Source organism: Panicum hallii, chromosome 7 (assembly GCF_002211085.1).
Source record: "Panicum hallii strain FIL2 chromosome 7, PHallii_v3.1, whole genome shotgun sequence".
In the NCBI taxonomy this organism is placed as follows: Eukaryota; Viridiplantae; Streptophyta; class Magnoliopsida; order Poales; family Poaceae; genus Panicum; species Panicum hallii.
Genome location: NC_038048.1, coordinates 43,130,605 through 43,153,750, shown reverse-complemented (window position 1 = coordinate 43,153,750; position 23,146 = coordinate 43,130,605). Strand labels below are relative to the sequence as shown.

The window sequence follows — 23,146 nt, the reverse complement described above, 5'->3', positions numbered from 1 at the left end:
TTTGGTTCTGGCTTCTCTGCCAAAAGAGTTTGAAACCTTCGTTGTTAATTACAACATCAGCCCAGAGACATGGGACCTAGAGAAGCTCATCGCGATGTGCGTGCAAGAAGAGAAAAGACTTAAAGCCTCGCATGGTGACACGCTCAACTATGTTAGGCACAACAAAAGAAACAACTCTTCTGATAAATACACGAGGCCACAAGGGAAACCTCAGTTCAAACGGGGTTCCTCTTCTTCTTCTTTTTCGACTCACCCTGGCAAGGGTGCAAAGAAAGATCAACCGCACATTGAGAAAGATCAATGCATGTGGTGTCACAAGACAGGACACTACAAGAAAGATTGCCCAGACTTTCTAAAGCATTTAATTAAGAAAGGTGAGGATGTTATCACATTTATAGATGAGATCCTGTACGTAAGTTATTCTAAATCTACTTGGTGGATTGACTCAGGTGCAACTGTTCATGTTGCTAATTCCTTGCAGGGTATAAGTACAAGGACGATGTTACAAAGAGGGGATAGATGGCTGAAAGTTGCCAATGGAGTTAGAGCCGACGTTGAAGCAGTTTGTCAACTCACGTTAGAATTAAAGAACGGCTTTAGACTCCAGTTGCATAATATTGTTTATGTACCCTCTTCGTCTAGAAACTTAATTTCAGTATCATGCTTGGCAGATGATGGTTATGATTGCCATTTTGGCAAAGAACAATGTGAGATTATATTTAATAGTCAGTGTGTTGGTCTTGCCATCCGACAAGACAAACTTTATATGTTGACTATGCATGATACTGTGAATTCTGTTAGCAATACTACGAGTATTGAACGAACGACTAACGATGCAAGCAATAAGCGCAAACGATGCGATAACGCAAATTCAGCGAAATTATGGCACTGTCGTTTAGGCCATATTTCGAGGGGGATAATTGAGAGATTAATTAAAGAAAATATTCTCCATCTGTTAGATTTTTCAGATGAAGAACATTGCATCGATTGCGTTAAAGGAAAGTACGTTAAGAAAATAAAGAAAGGAGCTAAATACAGTTCAGGGGTTTTGGAGATAGTGCACACAAATATCTGTGGTCCATTTCCCATAAAGTCTGTAGACGGTTACGATTCGTTTATAACGTTTACAGATGATTTTTCGCGTTATGGCTATATTTATCCAATTAAAGAAAGATCAGAAGCGTTGGATAAATTCAAGATTTTTAAGGCTGAAGTTAGAAAATCAGCAAAATCTTAAGATAAAAGTAGTAAAATCTGACCGTGGAGGTGAGTACTACGGTCGACACACCCCGTATAGCCAAATTCCTGGACCTTTTGCAAGGTTTCTACACGAAAATGGAATATTAGCTCAGTACTCTACACCGGGCGAGCCTCAGCAAAATGGAGTCGCTGAAAGACGTAACCGTACCTTGATGGATATGGTAAGAAGTATGTTAAGCTACTCCACGTTACCGATTAATTTATAGATGGAGGCGTTAAAAACCGCTATTCATATTCTTAATCGCGTACCGAGTAAGTCGGTGCCTAAAACACCGTATGAGTTATGGACAGGGAGAAAACCCACGCTAAATTATTTACATGTATGGGGTTGTCCAGCTGAGGCGAAAGTATTTAATTCAAGTATTGGAAAGTTAGACCCTAAGACAGTGAGTTGCCATTTTATTGGCTATCCAGAAAAGTCGAAAGGTTATCGTTTCTATTGTCCTAATGGATATACAAAGTTCGCAGAAACGAGACACGCTGTCTTTTTGGAGGATTAGATGATGAGGGGGAGCATGGTAGCTCGAAAGATTGATCTTGAGGAGAAACGGGTTTTTGTACCTACTCCGATGATCCAAGATCCATTTTTCGTGTTGCCTGTTGCTGCTTCACTTACGGTGTCAGCACCTGTTGTTAGTTCTTCACCTGTTGCTGCTTCACCTACGCTGTCAGCACCTGTTGTTAGTTCTCCAGCTGCGGCGACGAGTCAGAATCAGGAACCTGTCCTTCAGGATCCGACAGAACCGATAGCCGCATATGAGGGGGAGCAACAGCAACCCCAAGTAGAAGAGGTGCCGATAGCTGGGGCACCGAGAAGGTCTCAAAGAATTAGAAAGCCCGTTATTTCGAACTATTATGAAATCTATAATAGCGAGGAAATTCAGATGGAGGGTGACCCCACTTCATTTGAAGAAGCCATGAGAAGTGTTCATTCATCTGAATGGTTGGAAGCCATGAAAGATGAAATGAAATCGATGAGTACCAACGATGTTTGGGATCTAGAAGAAATTCCTAAAAGAGCCAAAACAGTAGGCTGTAAATGGGTCTACAAGACAAAATGTGACTCCAAAGGGAATATAGAAAGATATAAAGCGCGACTTGTGGCGAAAGGTTTTGCGCAAAGAGAAGGGATAGATTATAATGAAACATTTTCTCCTGTTTCATGCAAGGATTCCTTCATGACGTTAGTGGCACATTATAATTTAGAATTACATCAGATGGATGTAAAGACGGCGTTCCTCAACGGGGAACTTTATAAGAATGTTTACATGGCACAGCCAAAAGGTTTTGTCGTGGAAGGAAAAGAAAAGATGAGATGTCGTCTAAAAAAATCCAGTTATGGATTAAAGCAAGCCTCCAGACAGTGGTATTTGAAATTCGATGAAACCGTAAGAAAGTTTGGTTTCAAAGAAAATAAGGAGGACAACTGCATTTACGCAAAGTTTAAGAATGGAAAATTCGTTTTTCTTATTCTGTATGTGGATGATATTCTGCTTGCTAGCAGTGATATTGATCTGCTATTGGAGACAAAGAAATTCTTGTCCTCAAAGTTCGATATGAAAGATTTAGATGAAGCCTCATTCGTTTTACGAATCGAGATTCACCGAGAAAGAAGCAAGAGAGTTTTAGGATTATCGCAGAAAGCATACCTAGAAAAGGTACTAAAGAAGTACGGTATGCATACGAGTAAGCCAATACCTGCTCCTATAGTCAAGGGCGATAGTTATGGGAAATTTCAGTGTCCCAGAAATCAGTATGAAATCGATCAGATGAAAACGGTACCATATGCTTCAGCAGTCGGAAGCGTACAGTATGCTCAAGTATGTACGCGTCCTGATTTAGCATTTGTCACCGGGATACTTGGCAGATTCCAGAGTAATCCAGGGATAGAACACTGGAAAATGGTTAAGAAAGCCTTGCGTTATGTGCAAGGAACGAAAGACCTCATACTAACATGCAGGAGATTTGAATTCCTAGTAATAGAGGGTTATTCAAACTCAGACTTTGCGGGAGATAAGGATGACAGAAAATCCACGTCAGGCTATGTTTTCACTCTCGCAGGTGGAGCTATATCGTGGAAAAGCTCCAAACAGACAGTCACTGCATCATCTACGATGTATGCAGAATTCATAGCTTGTTATGAGGCATCGGGGTAGGTTAAATGGCTAAAAAAATTTATATCCGGATTAAGAGTGGTTGACAGCACAGAAAAACTACTAAAGATGTACTGCGACAATAAGCCTGCAGTATTTTACGCTCACAACAACGAGTCAAGTGGAGCTGCCAAACACATGGACATAAAGTTTTATGTTGTTAAAGAGCAAATCAAGGATCATACAATTAGTCTTGAGTATTTGAGCACAAAGAAGATGTTAGCGGATCCGCTCACAAAAGGCTTACCACCCAATGTGTTCAGAGAACACTTAGCCGGCATGGGTTTACGGGAAAGCCTATAATTTCTGGACAGTAAGGGCCCAAAAGCAAGGTTCTGTTTCAAACAGAAGAGTGTGTTGTGGCTGTTAATCCAACAGTATTAACTGTTGAGACGAGGTATGCTCAATACACTAATCTGAATGAAATCGGACGTAAGAGGTGAGTAAGTGAGTAGAGATCAAAGGGGAGAATGTTAGTTTGATCTCGACCCCGGATCGGTCCAACGACCGATCCGGAGTCCGTTACGTGCCCTGATCGAGGACGCACAGCCAAGTCAATGGCATGTGGGCCCCCGTCGCACAGCGCCAAATAAAAGCAAGAGGTGGGGGCCGGGGCACACAACACGAGGTTCACCGTGTTGCCTGTAACCCCACCGAAAAACCCTAGCCTAATCCGATCTAGTGGTGGCGTTGAAGCGACGGGAAGCGCCGCCGTCTTCGCACTGCATCACCGCCGCAAGCGCTTCCTCGTCCTTGATTCCGGCTCGGTTTCTTCTTCGCTATGGCAAACAACAACGAATCCGGTTCGTCGACCGGAGGTACGACACATTCAATCTCTCTCTCTCCCTCTCTCTATTTCACTCTCAGTAAGTCCCAAATACTATCTTGTTTGGCTAATTACCGAACCATCTAGCACTTAGTCGATCACTAATAGCCATAAGCGATTAGTACGAGCCAGTGGTGCCGTCGTCGTTGCTCCGAGGTCGGGAGACAGGAAGTGCAGTGGCATTTCTCCATCCATGTTTGCGTATTCTTGCATCTAGTAAATTTGCTTGTTGATTAACGTGTGGTCATGACGGTTCTGCGTTACTACTGAATGCAGCTACCGGAACCTACCACTGCTAAACACTGAACCATGTGTCGCCGTGTCATTATCAGAATAGCAGTAGCGAACGTAGTGCAAGACCACGCACGAGTAGTCAACTAGGCTACTAGCCTACCACTGGCGTGTGGATATCTACTCTGAATGGGAAAGTAAGGGTCTGTTCGGATCCAATGGAAAGAGAAAGGAAAAGTGTAAAACTTTTGCTCTTTTGCATTTTTTTACACTTTTGGATCCAAACACCCCAAAGTGCAAAAGGGCAAATGCTACCGTAATTTTGCTAATTATGGATTAATTAGGCTTAATAGATTCGTCTCGTCATTTAGTCCTCATCTATGTAATTAGTTTTTTAATTAAACTATATTTAATACTTCTAATTAGCGTCCAAACATCTGATGTGACAGGAGCAAAAATTTTACCATTTGCCCTTTTGCCATTTGCCCTTGATCCGAACAGCACCTAAGACTACCACCGCAGAACAATCCGAACTTGCATTATCTGCTTACTATGGAAATCACAGCAGTGACCTGAACCGAATCGCATGAGTGTTCAATGATAAATGCTTAGATCAGAGCGAACATGTACGTGCCGCAATGAATCTCGGACATGTTTGGCGGCGACGTCAGTCGTGTGAGGTGAGCGTAGGCATACGGCGAAGGCGGCGAACACCCAGAGCACACGAGTTGTCCAATTCAAACTCGCACGGCATGCAGCTCATCGGATTGTCAGACTTGTCTCGAGAGGTCATGAACGAGGCCGCGGTAGAAAACGGGAGGCCGGGGGAGTCGCCCCTCTCCGCCTGCCCAGGGGCCGGACCGCCGGAGCCGTGCGGGCGGCCGGCCGGCGCGCGCGAGTTCAACCACCGTGAAATCTGCCCCGAGCGCTTCGGTTCGGCGGCCGCTGACTTCTGGTCAAAATCTGCTGTGGGCTGTGGCGAAAGCCGAACACGCGGCGGACGGGACGGCTCAACGGCCGACAAGGCAGCCCAAATGGACAAACCATATTTATCTCCAAGGCCCATAAGTGCTTGCGGGATCTGAGTTGGGCTTTAGGTGGGCTTGCACTTATGGTGCACGATTTATATGGGCCTAAAAGTAGATGAGTTACGGCCTATTTTACGGCGGAGAAGTGAGAACATGAGAACAGAAGCCGATTACGCTTCCACTTCCCCATTAAACAAACTTCCAAGAAACATAATTCATCACCACAATAACGAATAAACACATTTTCATGATGTCATCTAAAAAAATAATAAACAAATTGTTTACTAGTCTTAAAAAAGTACCAGTAAAACGAGAAGTTTCTGACATAACTAGGCCTTGAATGCCGGACTGATCAAATTCCTTGCCCACTCAACCCAGCCTGCCTCACCACGTATTTGAGAATCACAGGTACAAGTAGCACAAGAAGAAATCATACCAGTTTATCAAGCCAAAACACCCACCCACTTACCAGTTGCCACCACCATGGCTGAGATCGAAGAGCCGACCGTCGACGTGAAGCTTTTTGTCGACAAGGACAAGAAGAAGGTGCTGTTTGCAGAGTCCGACAAGGAGTTCGTCGACGTCCTCTTCAGCTTCCTCACCTTGCCGCTCGGCACCATCGTTCGCATTCTCGGCGAACAATCTCAGATGGGGTGCCTTGACGAGGTGTACAAGAGCGTGGAGGATCTCAGCACGGACTTCTTCCAAACCAAGGCCTGCAAGGCGATGCTTCTGAAACCGCTCAACGCTGCCTCCAGCCATTGTCGATGACTAAAGATCAACGTCGATGACACCAAGCCGAGAGCTGTTTATGTCTGCAAAGACACGAGTTGCTGCGCTCACGGTGATCGCGCGTTTAGCTCGTTTCCTGCCGCTGTCTGCAGGTGCGGCAAAGCCATGCAGTACGCTGGGGACGCGCTGGAGGATGATGGTGACCTCGCTCTCGCTGGAGGGGCCCGTGAGGCAGGAGTTTTTGTGAAAGGCCTATTGAAGTTCATCATCACCGATGATCTCATAGTTGCCCCTGCTTCGACGTCTCTGATGCTCTCTCTTTTCCAAAAATTTGGAGTGCGTGATCCAGAAACTATCGAGGAGACGATTCTCCAGCTCAGTTCAGAAAAGGTTTTTGCTATTTCTCGAAGTTCCAGAACTTTGATTTCCCCTTTATACTGAGTAAAAGTAATGTGGAATTCTGTATGCGTTATGCTTCATGCTAATCGACTTATTCACTATTTTACAGATAATAAGCTTGCTCAAGAGATCACTGATATCCAAGCAGCCATTAACCGCGCTCTATTTCGACGACACGATCAGGAATGATGATGCAGACCTATATGTGCTCCCTGAACAACAAAACGATGCCGATCAGAAGCTAAACATTGCAAAGATAAAGGTTCTTCAGACGAAAAAGAACTCGCTTTTGTATGTTGAAGGCGATGCAGAGTTTATAGATCTTCTCTTTGGCTTACTGAGCATTCCACTAGGATCCATAATAAAGGCATTTGGTCAGTGGCCACCAAATGGGTGCGTTGACAACCTTTGGAAGAGCATTGATCATGGAAGTGGTGAAGGAAGCGTGAGACAAGAGTGCCAGAGCCTGCTGCTATCCCCAAAGACCGCACCCTTCTGCTCTGGCGCTGCTAAGGTGCTAGAAGTTGACGAATTGGATCCAACTTTAGATGTCAACTGCTGCTTCAAGTGCTTAAAGACTTACGGTTTTGCTGAAATCGGTCGATGTCGTCAGCAATACTACTATTGCAGTGATATGGTAAAAATCACTAAGCTTTGTGAGTTGAATCCGAAAGCACCAAAAGGTGGAAACGGAAACGGCGTAACCTATGTGAAGGGGGGTCATATGAAATTCATGGTGACCGATGACCTGCATGTCCTTCCACTCTCCTTATCAACCACTCTACAAGTTCTTTGCGATGCAAATGTTCAGACCGAGGAGCTTGAAGAGAGAGAAATCGCTCTGACGAAATTCCAGGTTTCTATTTTTGAATCTCGCAATATATATAGTGCTAGTATGACAAAACTTGCAATTTCTACTTTATTTTTTATCTGAAATAAATAACACTGCTTGGTTACTATGGGTCGTCTGAACATGTACAGGTTATGGAGATACAGAGAGCTGCCTTGATGGGTCGCGCCGCTCTGAGCACTGTGCTTCTGCCTCCCAACAGACCCAAGAAGAAGATTAAGGCAGAAACCTGAATCACCTCAGCTGTGGTGGTTCAGCCGTTCAGACGATAGTAGCAGTGTAGCACTCACTGCTTTGTTCCCAAGATTGACTGTTTTTTTCTATCATTTTTGTACTTGGAGAATAACCCGTGATATTGTGATAATATTAACTATAATCACCGTTTTTGAATCTGGAGGCTGTCAGATTGATAATTGATTTTTTTCGCTAAAATCTGTTTGATAATTAATTGCCAATGTGTCTTTCCCTTCCTCCGTGATGTGCTGAAAACCTTGGCGTTCAGACATGGAGCAATAATAAAAAACAAACTGTTTTGCTAGTCTGACATGCCATATTTTAGTGACTGGAAATAGTAAATATTAATATGTATTATAGTTTTGCCGAACAAAATACTCTCTTCGTTTGAAATTAGTAGCGTATTTCATTCGTTATGACAAGCCTTTGACTAATAATTGTTAATATACTTCATATCTTTTTAACACAAAATTAATTTATTATATTTGTTTTAAAAATAATTATATTTATCATTTTGTGTCACACACAAAAAAAAATAAAACCCTCTCAAATCATGGGGTGGAGGACACAGGAAGTGAGCCCATTGCTGCATCTCAATTGGTCCGAGACCGACAAGCTCTTTGTGGGCCTTTTAACGTGCTTGTTAAAGTTACAGCCCATTGCAGATTGCGGCCATTAAGCTTAAAGGATTTTTTTTTTGAAATGCGGTGATTACCCGCTTTACGGAGTTAGTGGAAGAACCTTAAATATGACGTGGAAAATGAAAAGTTTTTGACATAATTAGACCTTTAATGCTAGGCTGTTCGTGCTTCAGATTACACTATACCTGATCAAATTCCAGGACCATTCAGCGAGGATAGAGTCACATATTTAAGGACATCACTTATGAGAACATCACTAGAGAAACCATAGTTCATAGTAACCAAAAACAAAATTTCCTCAACCATGGCGAAGATCGAGGAACCAACAATCGACGTCATGCTGTTTGTGGACAAGGAGAAGCGCAGGGTGCTGTTCGCAGAGGCCGACGAGGACTTCGTAGATGTCCTCTTCGGCTGGCTGACACTGCCTTTAGGCACCATTGTTCGCCTTATGAACAAGCAATCTCAGATGGGATGCCTTGATCAGGTTTACAGCAGTGTTGAGGATCTCAGCACCGACTACTTCCAAACCAAGGCCTGCAAGGGGATGCTTCTTGCACCACTCAACGCCGCTTCCGGCCACTGCTGTCAACTCAAGATCAACATCGATGACACCAAGAAAGGTGCACTTTATATCTGCAGAGACACAAGCTGTAGCGCTTCTGTCGGTGATTGCAGGTTTAGCTCAGTTCGTGGCGCAGTCTGCAAATGTGGCAAAGACATGCAGTACACTGGGGAATGGTCGGATAACCATGGAGAAGACGCTGCACCTGCTGGAGAAGACGCTGATTCTGGGGTTTTTGTGATCGGCTGCTTCAAGTTTATCATAACTGATGATCTCATAGTTGCGCCAGCTTCGACGTCTCTCATGATGTCTCTCTTTCAAAGATTTGGAGTAGGTGATCCAGCAACTCTTGAGAAAACGGTCATCCAACTCAATTCACAAAAGGTTTGCCTACTCGTAGCTATGTATTTGTTTTTCCCAGAGCGAACTATTCTCAAATTCGAAATTCACTTAAAACTTTTTTTATAAGACGATTCAACTTCTTACAGATAACTAGCCTGCTTGGGAGATCATTGACGTCCAAGCAATCTTTAACTGGGATTTATTTCGATACTCCTATCGATTATGATGCCGTAGACCTGTTTGTGCTCTCTGAGAAATTGTACCCTGACCGACAAAATGATGCCGATCAAAAGCTAAGCAATGTGAAGATAAGAGTTCTTCAGACAAGAAACAGCTCGCTGTTGTATGCCGAAGCTTCTGACGATTTCGTCGATCTTCTATTTGGCTGGTTAAGCATCCCGTTAGGATCTATGATCAAAACATATTGTCATCGCTCACTAAAAGGATGCGTTGATAATCTCTACTGGAGCATATATGGAAGTGCTAAAGGATATGTAAGACCAGAGTGTCAGAGCTTGCTACTAGACCCAAAAGCAGTGCCCTTTTCTGGTTGCCGAACCACCAAGATCCTACAAGTTGAAGAGTTGGCTCCAAGTAAGCTACAAATCAAAGGCTGTGTCAAGTGCTTCAAGACCGGTGGTTTTGCTGGCCTTGGCCGATGTTTGGAGCAAACTCCTGTTTATAGTCGTAACTTTGGCAGGATCCAGTACTATGCGTATACCTATTGCAAGAACAGTGTAAAATCCACTAACCTTCATGAGTCGAATCCAAAATTGCCAAATGGGGGAAGTGAAAAAGGCGAAGCATACGTGAAGGGAGGATCTATTAAATTCATGGTGACTGATGGGCTGAATATCCTTCCTCTTTCCATGTCAAGCACTCTACAAGCAGTTCGTGCAGCGCAGATCCAGCCAGGAAATCTCCTGGAGAATGAAGTCACTCTCACAAACTTCCAGGTATTGTTCTTCCAAAACAAAAGGAGTAAAAGACCAGGCATATTTGTGTTTGGAAGTTTTTTAAAATCTTAACTTTCCTTTTTGTATAGTGCCCTCTTGTCCAGTTGACTTGACCCACGTGTTCCTAATGTTTGTACAGATCATGGAGCTACTGAGAGCTGCGCTGGTGAGTCGCAACGCTCTCAGCTCTGTGCTTCTGCCTCCCAAGAAGAGGAAGCTAGAAGCCTAGATGATCTCAACCCCGAACTATACTATCAGTCACTACATTGCTCCCAAGATTATGCCTAATTTAATATTTCCCCGCTTATGATTGTACATGTAACAACTGTATAAATAATGTCCCCTTGTTGAACTGAAGTTCTCCTGACTGGTGATTGATGCAATCAACGTGGGTTTATTGGTACACTTTCCATTTCTAAAGTATGTGTTCTTTGTAGGAAATCTCATACTCTAAAATAAGTACAAAATAGTGAGGATGAAAAATGCCTGCATACCCTAATTAATTTGTTTAGTTGGTTTTGATAAACGGGCTAGATTATGGATCCCCGAAACCATTTATATATAGTCTGTATACACTTATTTTAGAACGGAGAGAGTATACACTTGACTAACTCAGCACCCCGGGAGGCTTGTTCGGCTTCTAATGAGCTCATGATTCGTGATGAGTACCAAAGTTAATATGTGGATCCCATTTAAATTGGACTAAAATCTACACATGCATACTTTTTTAGGATAAATTTTGAACTCTAAAACAACGCATATTTTGAGATAGAGGATGACCGCACTTATAACTCGACACTGTCTTCGAAACTATAATTTGACTTGCAATTTCTCCATAGTGTTCATAGCAGTAAACCACAATCATAATGCCAGTCTCAGTGTATAGTTTTATAGCACAATTATCAAGACTGAAAACTAGGTAACTGTGCCAACTGAGTTTTATAGAGATGAAACTTCTCTTTTATCCTATAAAACTCCCTCCTTCAGTCTTCTCGCCATGTCAACAAAATTGATGACATGGTATAAAATTTAATGTCATGAAACTCTTCGTGAAATTCTTATTGAGACTGGCCTAAGATTCTCCAAAAGTGAATCCAATGATATAATTTTCATATAACAGAATTTTTTTTATCACGTGAGATAAATTATTAGTTTGACTCTCGAAATGCGTGCACACCTTATAAAATGAAATGGTGGCAGTAGTGCAAATGATAGTTGAACAAAACAAATAAACACACAAGATATGTTATGGATAAACATTGTTGAACACTAAAGTTCTTCCTTCCTAAAATAATAATTAATCTTCCACGTTCTATCACCCCATAAAACAACAGCAAGGATGCGTTTTTTTTTTAAAAAAAAGGCACTCCAAGAACGCGATTCACTCTAAAAAAAATTAGAAAAGGAGTTCACAGTGAACCATGGTAAAGAAACCTTACAGATTCCATTAAAGAAAGCCTTTAAACTCAACTCTTCATGTGGAAAACGAGGAGTTCTTGACATAACTAGCCCTTCAATTTCTTAGTGCGAATTCCCAAGGGACAATTTGCCGATTCACATTACTCTGGCTGATCAAATTCGTTGCCACTCACTGCGGTTTGTATGAGGACGTATTTAAGAATCACAGATACAAGTAGCACTAGAAGAAATCATACCAGTTCAGAAATATTGAGTACACATACTGACTTACGATCCATGTTCTTGCAGATAACAAGCTTGCTGAAGAGATCATTGACGTCAAAGCAACCTTTAACGGAGCACTGTTTCAATGTTCCTATCGCACACGATGATGCAAGCCTAGATACTCTCACTCGGAACTTGTACCCTGATCAACAAAACGAGGCTGAGGAAAGGCTAGGAATTTTGAAGATAAGGGTTCTTCAGATGAAAAACAACTCCACTCTGTTGTATGCTGAAGTTGGTGAGGATTTCGTTGATTCTCTCTTTGGCTTATTAAGCATTCCGCTGGGATCCATAATGAAGTCAATTTGGTCAGTGCTCATCGAAAGGGTGTCTCAATAATCTCTACAGGAGCTTAGATGGGAGTGCTAAAGAATTCATGAGATCGGAATGCCAGAGCCTCTTACTAGCCCCAAAGTTGCCAACCCTTCTTTGGTTGTTGCGCTTCTAAGATCCTTCAAGGTGGACGAATTAGCTCCAAGAGAACTGAGAATCGCTGCCTGCTTTACGTGCTTGAAGAACGAAGGTTTTTCAGATTTTCAACGTTGTCATAGAAGTACTTGGTGTAGGGCTTACAAACACATAGAACCTGATTGCCAAAATAGGGTGAAGTCCATTACGCTTTGTGAGGCGAATCCAAAAGTACCAAATGATGGAAGTGAAATTGGTGAAGCATATGTGAAAGTGGGACACACGAAATTCGTGGTCACTGATGACTTGCATGTTCTTCCACACTCCTTGTCATCCACACTCCAGATTGTTACTGAAGCCAAGATTCAGACGGAAAAGCTTGTGGAGAAAGAAATCACGCTCACCAAATCTCAGGTATCTAGTGCAGCTACAGAACTCGCCAGTAATTTTTTAGTACAAAATCGCAGTGTTTTTGTGCTAGACTACTCACTTGATCTGTGTGATCCTGATACTTGGAACAGGTTATGGAGCTACAACGAGCTGTTCTTACGCATGGCAACGCTCTCAGCTCCGTGCTTCTGCTTCCCAAGAAGAAGAAGAATCTGAATTATCTCATGTGTTAGCCGTCGCTGTTTTCCTCAAGAATGTCCCTCTATTCCTATATTTATGTGCTGCAGAAGTGATCCGATGATACCAAAATTGAAGTTCAAATTATGTTCCTTTAGCTTAAGCTTTTCTCTATCCATGATTTATCACAGATGATAAACGGCAAAAATGGGGTAAACCTGCCTCATATTTTATTTTTTATTTGCCCCCGATTTCTGCTCTCTCGTCTCACCAATCCGTGTGTATTATATTCCGTCAAATCAAAAGGAAAAGGAAAGGAAAGAAATCAGCGTGGTATACTGGTATTAGCGTTACTCGTTACCGACCTTCGCTGGGCCATGTAATCCTCGGTGAGACCACGCAGCTTTAGGCCCATGAAGTTACAACGGCCCAGTTGACGCACGTCACTAACGGGTCGGATTTTCAGCGATAGTAGAAGCCCCCCCATGGACCTTGGACTTGGACCGGACCCAAAGGAAAGACGCGAGGTGGTGGGGCCCAGTAGCGGCGTGCCCAACACGTCGCCACGCCGTCTCGATGGCACGGCCGCGCCGCGTGCTCCGCTCCTTCTACATAGACCCTGCCCACTGGACACGGCCGTTCCATTTCCCGTTTCCCGATTCAAGTCAGCGGTTTAGGGTTCGAGATCTCCGGCATCGCGTCGCAGCAGCCATGGCGGTGAGTCCTTCCTTTCCTTGCTCCTATTCACTACCGTTCTCTTTTGCGAGTCTCTGTGCGCTGTGCCATTTCTGATCCGGGGGCATTAAGTCGCCGGTTTTTGAATTCGTTCTCGGAGCCAGAGATAGGGGTTTGTACTTTGGGCGGGTTTTTGATTTGCGTGGATTACGCTCTGGTGCTCCGCATCTGCGAAAGCTGCCTTAGCAAAGAGAAGGGGAAGCTATTAGCAAGAACGGAAATGGGGGGAACTAGAGCATCTGTGGAACTGGGTAGCATTGAAACGTGGGGTGGTGTTGGTAATAATCAAATCTCGTCCCATTTCAGTCGGCATTGTACCTCACAGATGAATTTGCAATTACTGTGGCAATTAATCTGCTCTCTGATAATCCTAGACTGCTGTCAGGGTGCTAGTCCTGGAAACTAAGGAGGAGGAGGAGGAGGAGGGGGGGGGGGGGGGGCGTTTGGGAGTTATGAATACCTCTCGTGATGATTTGAAGTGCTTGGTTAATATCTACTAGCGTGTAACATATGTTTAGTTAATATCTTGAGCCTATTTCTCTGTTTGTGTCCACCTGCTTAGTTGCTTATGCTCTAGGATTTTGGGGGAAATGTGTTGACTCCCATTTCAATACCTTTTCTCAATGCAACAAAGAAAACTCCCTCACGTGAATACTGAATAGGCTTCACACCTGTATGATTATCACTTGTATATCCTAAAATGGGTCTAGCCTTTTAAGCAAAGCTGCCAAAAGGCTCCAATTTTAGGCAATACAGCATTTATATTTAATTTATTATATACATCGTGTCATTTGGTAAGTGCGGTAGGTGAAGTTTAATGCATGTGGCAAAAAGAATAATCAATGATATATTGCTTCCCTCGCGCATGAGAAATGTTAACAAATTTATCTGCATGTTACTTAACATTTGTCTTTTTCTGTAGATGTTAAATCGGTTTACACTTTCAACCTCAAAACCTATTAATGAAGCATTTTTTTTTCTTATTTTAGCCATGGAAATAAATACCTGTATCAGCAACGAAATCAGAAGAGTGGGCATGCTTGATAACATGCAGTGTTGTATCTGACTATTTTTAGCCATTTCATATAAACAAGCCGTGGTCAATGCTGCCAAAAAGTGTTTAAAATTATATCAAAAAGATCGAAACAAGCCTCAATACCTAGTTGCTCATAAATATTCTCGAGAAAAATGCCTTAACTGCGTCATGTGTCAGTTGTAGCCAACTGGAAGAAAATTATTTGTTATGAAGGTTTTTCTATGCATGAAGCAAAGTCCCATGTTGATGTTCTTGTTATTTGAAGAAGTTCATACTTATGTCTGGATGCCATGATGTGTTAACTTAATGTATCTGCACTAATGTTTAACTGATTTCTCCATTTTGTTTTCTTATTCTAAATTCTAAAGAAATTTCTGTTGGGGTATCCTATTTGCTTATTTGGTATGGCGCTATACATACACAATACTGATGATTATATGTTCCTTTTCTGCCATTTACTTTTTTTAGGCAAGCATGTTTAGTACCGTCAAGGTGAGCAATGTGTCCCTGAAAGCAGCACAGCGTGATATAAAGGAATTCTTTTCCTTTTCTGGTGACATTGTTCATGTTGAAATGCAGAGGTTAGTACCATATCTATGATGCCTATTTTCACTCTGTTCTATGAATTGCATTAACCATTTGGTGCTATGCAGTGGTGATGAGCTGTCTCAAGTTGCCTACATTACTTTTAAAGACAATCAAGGAGCTGAGACGGCAATGCTTCTCACGGTATGTCTTTTGCATTAAGGGTATGATTAACTGGTTGCATTATTATGAAAGTATGGTATACATTTGTTATCTTACTCAAAGAGATTAGCCATCTGAATAGTATCAATGTGGTTCTGTACTGTAATTCTGAAGTCCAACCAAAAAAAATTATTTGTAACTCTCTGTCATTAATTGTTTCAAGTGGTAATACCTGCGTGCCCATTGAAAGTTGCCTTTTACATAATCCATTGCTTCAACTGATTTTTAAACATTGTGTCTACCATGACCTCTTAGCTCTAGGTGAAAACTGAGCTGTCTCTGGATGACAATGAAAAAGTTGTTTAAGAATATATATCTGACATATTTTGATGTGTACTTCCATTGCTGTCACAGGGGGCTACGATAGTTGATATGGCTGTCATTGTCACGCCCGCTACTGATTATGAGCTACCTGCAGAAGTTGTAGCTGCTCTAGAGGTATGATTAGAGGCATACTATTTACTGCATGCTACTGTTATGGTTGCTGTGCAGCTTCATAAAAAAAATTCACTCCCAGCCCAAGGACACAAAACCTTCTGCCCTTCAAAAGGCCGAGGACATTGTTGGGACCATGCTGGCGAAGGGATTTATCCTTGGTAGGGATGCACTGGACAGAGCAAAGGCTCTGGATGAGAAGCATCAACTCACATCAACTGCGACTGCTAGAGTATCTTCGTTTGACAAGAGAATCGGTCTAAGTGAGAAGTTCAGTGTTGGCACTTCAGCTGTCAATGATAAAGTTAAGGAAATGGATCAGAAGTACCAAGTCTCTGAGAAGACAAAATCAGCACTGGCAGCTGCTGAACAGAGTGTCTCGACTGCTGGATCCGCCATTATGAAGAACAGATATGTCCTCACTGGTGCAGCATGGGTAACCGGCGCCTTCAGCAAGGTCACAAGTGCAGCCAACGATGTTGGTGCAAAGGCTAAGGAGAAAATAGCGGCTGAGCAGGAGCCCAAGAATGTTGAGGGTGAGTCTGCAGCACAATCCAACATCTCAGAAGGCCCGGTAACACACAGGGACTTGGATGGTGAATTCGCAAAGATACATGTCTCTGAAACCCCTGAAGATATCCCCGTCTCCACAGCAGCGACTGTCCCTGCTATTACTGATGAGGAGCCCAGCAAGGTGTCTCCCCCCACTGATGCTCCTAAAAAGCCAGAATCTGCTCAGGGATTGATTCTATGATATGATTTGCGCCCCATACATGTGTAAATAGACATGCTATGGTTGTTGAACTCATTTCTAGTGTTGTGGTTGCCATCTTTTGGTTGAAACAAACCCCTTTGAAGGTTGAAAGCTATTGGGACCTAAAAGAGTTTGCAATTTGTTACCTGATACTTTTATCAATATATCATTATTACCCTGTAGTGGGAACATGAAACATGGTGGTTGTGTTGCTATGCATGATTCTATTTCTGATGCGCTTGTTCTTTTGTTTAAGAGAGAGTATGCTTGCTATTCATGAGCGAATGGTGCTTTAACAGAAAAAAACTGTATGTGTATGTTCTTCATTAGCAGTGTTTCTGGAACCTGATTGGGTTCTGTAATTCTGTTGATTCATTAGTGTCCAGACCGTGTAGGATTTTTGCTGCGTGTTGGTAATCTATGTCATGAGTGATCATTGTTCTGCATAGGTGGAAAAAGGATAATGGCTGGAAATATTATTTAGGTCCCGTTCGGTTGCATGAGAATGGTCCGGAACTGTTCCTACTCCTTCAATAATTTGTACTAGTGTGGAACTGTTCCTGGCCTGGAATGGCCCGGAACGGGATAACCGAACGGGCCTTTAGGGAATTTGCGCTGCCATGCCACATATCATGGAAAGGTCAGGACAATTACATGCGTTTTCATACCGCTGCTGGGTACATCTGAAAAACCGGACATGTGGTCACTCGATTATTGATGTGTTCTTCCAGTTTTGACAGTTCTCACTGAATAAGGGTCCAGAATTCATAAAGGTTCGGCTCATGTAATACGCAAGGGCAAACAAAAACCAATGTTGTCAGACGATCAGAGTTCTGAACTTTTGACGGTTGTTTGCGGCAGTGCTAGCCTCGTAGCATAGGGCACCGTGTTTATGCTTCGTAGTTGAGATCAAATACACAATTGGATCTGTACTGAAAAATAAACTGAAAGACAAATATTTTTCTTGGTGCGTCACTTGTTCAGTTCTTCACAGGATCAGAGCGACTTGGCATTCTTGCTCCCAGCCTTCTCTCCAAAACTCGACATATCTGCAGACAGAAAACACAAAGACAGTACGAAGAGATCAACATGAACACACATGAAAAGAGCATGGAGAGCATTAGATGAATCGATCTAAAGGAAACACACTTACCAGTGGGAGAGGGGTCGTGGGAGCAGAGGAAGAGGAGGAGGAAGCAGAGCACGATGACGAGCGGTATGAAGTGCACGGAGCGCTCCTTCCCCGACGACCGCGGCGCCGGCGCCTTCTCGGGCTTGGCCTCCACGTCGTCGTCGTTGCCGCCGCCGCCGGCTTCCTCCGGCAGGAGCTTGGGCATCGCCGAGATGCTCAGCTGCCTCTGCATCCCGGAATCGAGGAAGGTGGCGCCAAAAGAATCGGCCTGTGCAGCAGCCAAGGAAAGCAAAGCCTCTCGGCTACCTTGGCTACGAGCCAGGGAAAGGTATATGCCCGGTGATGTGCTTGTGTGTGTACATTAATAATACACTTGATCGTGTATAAATGCTCATAAAATTGTAGTGTAATCGAAGGAATCTACGCATTTTTAATTCTTTTTTCTTCATGCTTTTCCCGTTTTCACGCATTGCCTCACGTGCCTCACTTTGCTTTTTGCTAGTACTAGCTCGCTTTGCTTCAGTTAACAACAGGCTGGTGCTTTGAGTACATGGACAGATGTTAATCTGAAGCCCGGCAATTTTCTGAAGCATCTGCTTTTGGCTGCTACCACCTCGCATTGCTTCAGTTAACAACAGGTTGGTGGTGCTTTTGGGTGCATGGGCAGATGTTGATCTGAAGCCCCCCTTCCGGGCTTTCATTTTCTGAAGCAAAGACTATCAGGAAACCCAAGTTCTAACCACTAACTTGTACAGTAATGGCCCAATTGGCCAAGTACTACTGAATTGTTCAGAGATAGCCGTTCCTGTTCTGCAGCGGTGGCCAGGATCCAGCGCCGTTTCCAACGTGCGAGCACCTTGAACCTGGGATAAGCTAAGCCGTAACACGACCCTTGGAGTGCAGCAGGCAATTCTAATCAAGCCATCAGGAGCATGTGTGCTGTCTGCTGCGTGCAGCAGTGCAGGCGAAAGCCACAGCAGGGCAACTCTATCTCTGTGCGTGAGGATGCTACGTGGTGGCGACGTGGAGGGAGAAGCCGCCGCTGCGTAAACCAAATGCATGCGTCGTGCTCTAGCTATCATCAGCTTGCTTGCTGCAACTCCATTTGACCGGCCGGGATCACAAGTCGCGAGCTCATAAAGAACGCTTCGCGCGCGCGGCATCAGTTCGCGTGCCCGGACGCCGGAGGCGGCGGCTGGCCACAGACGTCTCCGTCGCCGTCGGCGGCTGTCAAGAGATGGACGCCCGGGGGTCGCGCTGATTCCTCACGTGCCCAGTATTCGCGCTGGTTCGTGACGCTCGGTTATTACGTGGCTGATTGCTGAAAGTGATCGTGCTACGGCGACCTTTGCCGACTCAGGCACCGCGCTTCTTCATCTTTGACCCGTGTGTTCACACGTCCATGCTAGAGGAAGAGGAAACGCAAAAGTAGTCGAGCAGACAGACCATCAGGAGAATTTCTACAATTGCAAGAAGGAACTGCATGTCGAAATGATGCCTTGGCCGTACACACCTACCCATACGGATTATCCGTAGCCCTGGGCTCTACGACGGGTGGCAAATTCGCTTTATACGTTTCCTTATTCCCGATCAACAAGCTTACAAGCCCAATATAGGCTCAGTCCAACAAAGATCTTAGATCTGCTGGAGAGTGGGCTTTTAATCCAGCCCACAAGTACGTCCTGAATGTCATATTCTTATTAAGAAAATATCAAATATATTCTCTCTCTAAAAAATAATAATTTAAACGAAAAATGATGTTCGTGGCCCAGATAAACCTTCCTTTTCTATCTGCCACAGAAAGACTTATTTTTACCTCAAAGGAATAGAAAAACATTTTCCTCGGGAGCAAAAGTAAGGTCATGTACCTTTCAGCTGAGCTGCTTGAAGAACGGTGATGTGCAGGCAGCCAGCCACTTGTAGCGGTGACACCAAAGTTACAGTTAACGATCGGCTGATGGCAGCAGGGTGTCATGCAGGCGCCCCGTCCAACAAACTCCAGGAGGACATAAAATCTCACCAAATTCGCTAACAACGAAAGGCCCTTTAGACTAGTTTATTACGATCCAGCCGATCAAGTCCAAAGGCTCCCCTACCTAATCTCAACTGAAAACTACGGCTACTGCCACTTACCTGTTGAAAATCAAGGGCCACCGGCGCCTATTATACTTGCTCCAGAGCTTTCACAATTTACCACCCTCGTCATTATTTTCTTTTGATCTCGGAGCGATTGCCAATCATCATGAACATGGAGTCTATGGCACTGATTGGCACGATCACCATCGTCGATCATGCCGAGGTTGAAGATGAATTCAGGTCGTTGTCGATGTAGTAAAACCCAGGAGATACTGAATTTCTTACCTACTTAGCCCTGCTGCAATAGTATATTTTACTGTTTTACCGACGAATCTGGGCAACTACTTTTCTCAGGTTTGGCTTGGGGGTCAAACACTCTAACTTGATTAGGCGAGTTTCAATTCAGTCTTTGAGTTCGATGGACCAGTACACTCCTCCTGTCGGCACAAACAGGCTAGACCTTGCGTAATCGAAGATGCTGCCTTTTTTCTTCCATCATGAAAGAAACATGATCTGACAATGTATTCACCCGCTGTCACTTGACATTTGACAAGATCGTGCTGAATCATTCAGGCATAGGCCAGTAGTACTTGAGTATGTAACTAGCACAACCAAACAATTACCGTTCAAACCTCACCGGTGACCAGTAGTCGTCGGCGAGAATCTTGCGCAGCAATGCTCCCTCCATTATATTGCTGGTCCATTTCTTCCTCCGCCATGGTGGAAACGATCGTCGAGCTCGTCGACTGACGTACGCAGTAGACGAGCGAGGAAGGTAGCTGCTACACTGCAGATAATAAAGCTCAACAACCTGAAGAAATCGACGTGTGTATGATTGTGCGGGGGATCAACGAGTGGGGAGATGGCCGTGCTGCTAGTTGCGTAGCCAGTGAGAGACCAAAGTCGCAAAGCTAGCTACTATGGAGATCGATCGCGGTGACGTGCGACGGCGAGCTTGCGACGACGTGCGCGTACGCCCGCCGCGCCGTTGCGCGTCAACGTGCGGCGATGGGGACGGCGAACGGCCGGCGACCGGAGGAATCTTTCCGACAGGTCGTCAGCGTCCGCTGTAAAGCACTCGGGGATCTTTCACACTCGCATCGGTTCACCGCTCTGCTGAATCCGTCTGAAGTTCTGAAATTCTGATGCGCCAGTTGCAACCGTTCCGAATTCCCGGAGCCAATGGGCCGGAAGAGTGTCTCTGCAAACATTGCGGAGGCACTCATTGGGCGATGAATCATAGACAAATAAGACATACAAAAATGTTGGTGGAGAAGTGCACATCGGCGTCGGTAGACGAAGACAAGCTGTGCTGATCATCGCACCGGTTGATATCTTGAAAAGCAGGTAATAGATTCGTCAACTAAGCGTGACATTTGTATTGGTACGCTTTAGATATTAAAAAACAACTAGTCAGGATTCAGAATTTTGTATCTACTGGTTGATGATTGTTGTATGGTCGAACGTGTTATTTTTTTGAAAAAGAGATAATATAGCTTTTGTCAACTAAAGTGTCACATTTCTAACGAGAAAGATAATTGATCCTTTTTTTCTTTAACTATTTGAACGTTCACATAGTCAAAAGGTGAAATAAAAAGGGAAGGAGTAGCTATGTTGTACTTGATGTTTTTAGCAATAGATGTTTTGCTTATTTTGTGGTGTCCTTTACAGATCTTTTAAAAGAGAGAGAGAGCCATAACAATAAACAATAGCTAGTCCAATCTTCAATGGAAGAGAAGTAATATGGAGTGCAACATATCATCGGTTCGAACTTGCTAATCAGAATAAAGCGGTACATAGAATTAAGGGTGGCAACGCTTGAAATTTATCAACTTACATTGTAAAATATTTTCATAATACAATTATAACGTTAACTATAATTGTCCTTGTTTCATAACACTGGATGCAAATATTCATAAAAACTCATATTTAAATACAATTTGTGCCGGTTTAAATAATGGAAAATTAGTTCACGTTTCTATGTCCTCTTGAGACATACAACCACATGTTTCTTATTACAGCGTCTTAACACTAAAGGTAAAAGAAAAACATAGAGCCAGCATATGCTTGACCGCAGATCCTGTGATTAAACCATCATCCATTCTTGACGGACATTTCCATAGCCACAATCTTCAATCTTGACGTGTCTTTCGGAAATCCTAACTTTGTTGCAATCTCCAACATTGCAGCCATTTCTTTCCTCTGAAAATTGCCTGCAAACGGTGCCTATGCAGAACCACCATCATCATCAAGCTGAACCCAAAAACGGTAGGATGGAACGAGGCGCAAGCAACGGGGCTATATGTCCTCTCACTAGATTTATTTGCTCCGTTGAGAGGAAAAGGAATAGACGAGTCTTATTTTTGTTGCTCCAAACTTCTTATTCTGGATGCTCCTATTTGATGCTTCGCAGTTTATTTCTCGTGGCGAGGATCGATCCCTTGAAGCTTAATCAACCATGAATGACCGGCTGATCGCATCCGCCGATCGGGCAAGCCATCAGAGCCATGTTCACTACGTGACTGACAGGTACCAAAAGTTCAGATAAGGAAAGTGGACTTGGATCGCAGCGAAAGGGGCCGTGGCCGGACACTTGGACAGCGACGCGGCGAGCCGGCGACGGCGTGACCGGCGCCTCACCGCGAGCGCCGACGAGCAGTACAATTCCAACTCGTACTCTGAACGGCTAGCTCTGTCCGTCCAAGGAGTGAGATCCTATGGTCCAATTTTCCCGACGCCAGCAATGCATCCCTGCTGGACTGGTGGTGCCATGTGTGAGGCCCGGGGGAAGAACTCGGGTCAGACCGACGCTGACATTGTGGGGGCTGGCCGTGCAGCGTGTCAGCTCCAGGCGTTTTGGACGCACCGATGATCTGATCTGTGTGGCGCGCCACAGCCCGGCTGCCGCTCCCCGTTCAATCCACGACCATGATGCGGTCATGCAGCGGGCCGGGGCACGAGATGAGACCGTGATCCTGACCGGTCGGCGACGTGCGCGCGTACGCCCCGCAGCGAACGGGCGCCGCCGCCGCGCCGGTCACCGGAAAGCGCGGCGCAGCCAATTAATTCGATCAGGCAGGCGCGCGCGCGCGGCGCCAAACTAGGGGTCTCGCCCGGTCGCCCGCCGGGACACCGCCACACAGCAGCAGGCCAGCACACGTGTCGGAGGCGGCGGCGCACCTGAGGCTGAGGCCGCCGTGGTGCGCTCGTACGTTTCCGTGCGACCGCGAGCGCATTGCCCCCCCCGGCCCCGCCGAGTCAAACGAATGATGTGGGGATCAGCCGCGGATCGCCTCCCCAACTGCCGCGCCGCGGGCACTCGCGTCCGCGGATTCACACGGGCGGGCGGACGCCGC

The 23,146-nt window shown here is 44.5% G+C and overlaps 3 protein-coding genes and 1 pseudogene across 3 annotated transcripts; 3 read left to right on the top strand and 1 right to left on the bottom strand.

The window, feature by feature from the left end:
• The first annotated feature begins 5,981 nt into the window (after window positions 1-5,981).
• Window positions 5,982-7,712, top strand: LOC112900835 (annotated as a pseudogene).
• A 946-nt stretch (window positions 7,713-8,658) lies between these two features.
• LOC112900834 lies at window positions 8,659-10,446 on the top strand. Its single transcript, XM_025969627.1, has 3 exons — window positions 8,659-9,303; window positions 9,408-10,217; window positions 10,357-10,446. Exons 1-3 carry the CDS (start codon window positions 8,659-8,661, stop codon window positions 10,444-10,446), a joined length of 1,545 nt encoding a protein of 514 aa, XP_025825412.1.
• A 2,993-nt stretch (window positions 10,447-13,439) lies between these two features.
• On the top strand, window positions 13,440-16,778 carry LOC112901667 (binding partner of ACD11 1-like). The gene is made up of 5 exons (XM_025970624.1): window positions 13,440-13,592; window positions 15,115-15,227; window positions 15,300-15,375; window positions 15,748-15,831; window positions 15,911-16,778. The coding sequence occupies exons 1-5, from the start codon at window positions 13,452-13,454 to the stop codon at window positions 16,580-16,582; spliced, it is 1,086 nt and encodes a 361-aa protein (XP_025826409.1). The 5' UTR covers window positions 13,440-13,451; the 3' UTR covers window positions 16,583-16,778.
• Window positions 16,779-17,329: 551 nt separating this feature from the next.
• On the bottom strand, window positions 17,330-18,057 carry LOC112901668. The gene is made up of 2 exons (XM_025970626.1): window positions 17,736-18,057; window positions 17,330-17,631 (listed from the first exon to the last, which is right to left on the bottom strand). Exons 1-2 carry the CDS (start codon window positions 17,944-17,946, stop codon window positions 17,579-17,581), a joined length of 264 nt encoding a protein of 87 aa, XP_025826411.1. The 5' UTR covers window positions 17,947-18,057; the 3' UTR covers window positions 17,330-17,578.
• Between the last annotated feature and the right edge of the window lie 5,089 nt (window positions 18,058-23,146).

Excerpts from the sequence above, each read along its gene's own strand:
- LOC112901667 (XM_025970624.1), top strand. The coding sequence starts at position 13,452 with ATGGCACGGCCGCGCCGCGTGCTCCGCTCCTTCTACATAGACCCTGCC. Across the intron at positions 13,593-15,114 it reads GCGTCGCAGCAGCCATGGCG|GCAAGCATGTTTAGTACCGT; the intron begins GTGAGTCCTTCC and ends TACTTTTTTTAG. Across the intron at positions 15,376-15,747 it reads AGACGGCAATGCTTCTCACG|GGGGCTACGATAGTTGATAT; the intron begins GTATGTCTTTTG and ends TTGCTGTCACAG.
- LOC112900834 (XM_025969627.1), top strand. The coding sequence starts at position 8,659 with ATGGCGAAGATCGAGGAACCAACAATCGACGTCATGCTGTTTGTGGAC. Across the intron at positions 9,304-9,407 it reads TCCAACTCAATTCACAAAAG|ATAACTAGCCTGCTTGGGAG; the intron begins GTTTGCCTACTC and ends AACTTCTTACAG. Across the intron at positions 10,218-10,356 it reads TCACTCTCACAAACTTCCAG|ATCATGGAGCTACTGAGAGC; the intron begins GTATTGTTCTTC and ends ATGTTTGTACAG.
- LOC112901668 (XM_025970626.1), bottom strand. The coding sequence starts at position 17,946 with ATGCAGAGGCAGCTGAGCATCTCGGCGATGCCCAAGCTCCTGCCGGAG. Across the intron at positions 17,632-17,735 it reads CCACGACCCCTCTCCCACTG|ATATGTCGAGTTTTGGAGAG; the intron begins GTAAGTGTGTTT and ends TTCTGTCTGCAG.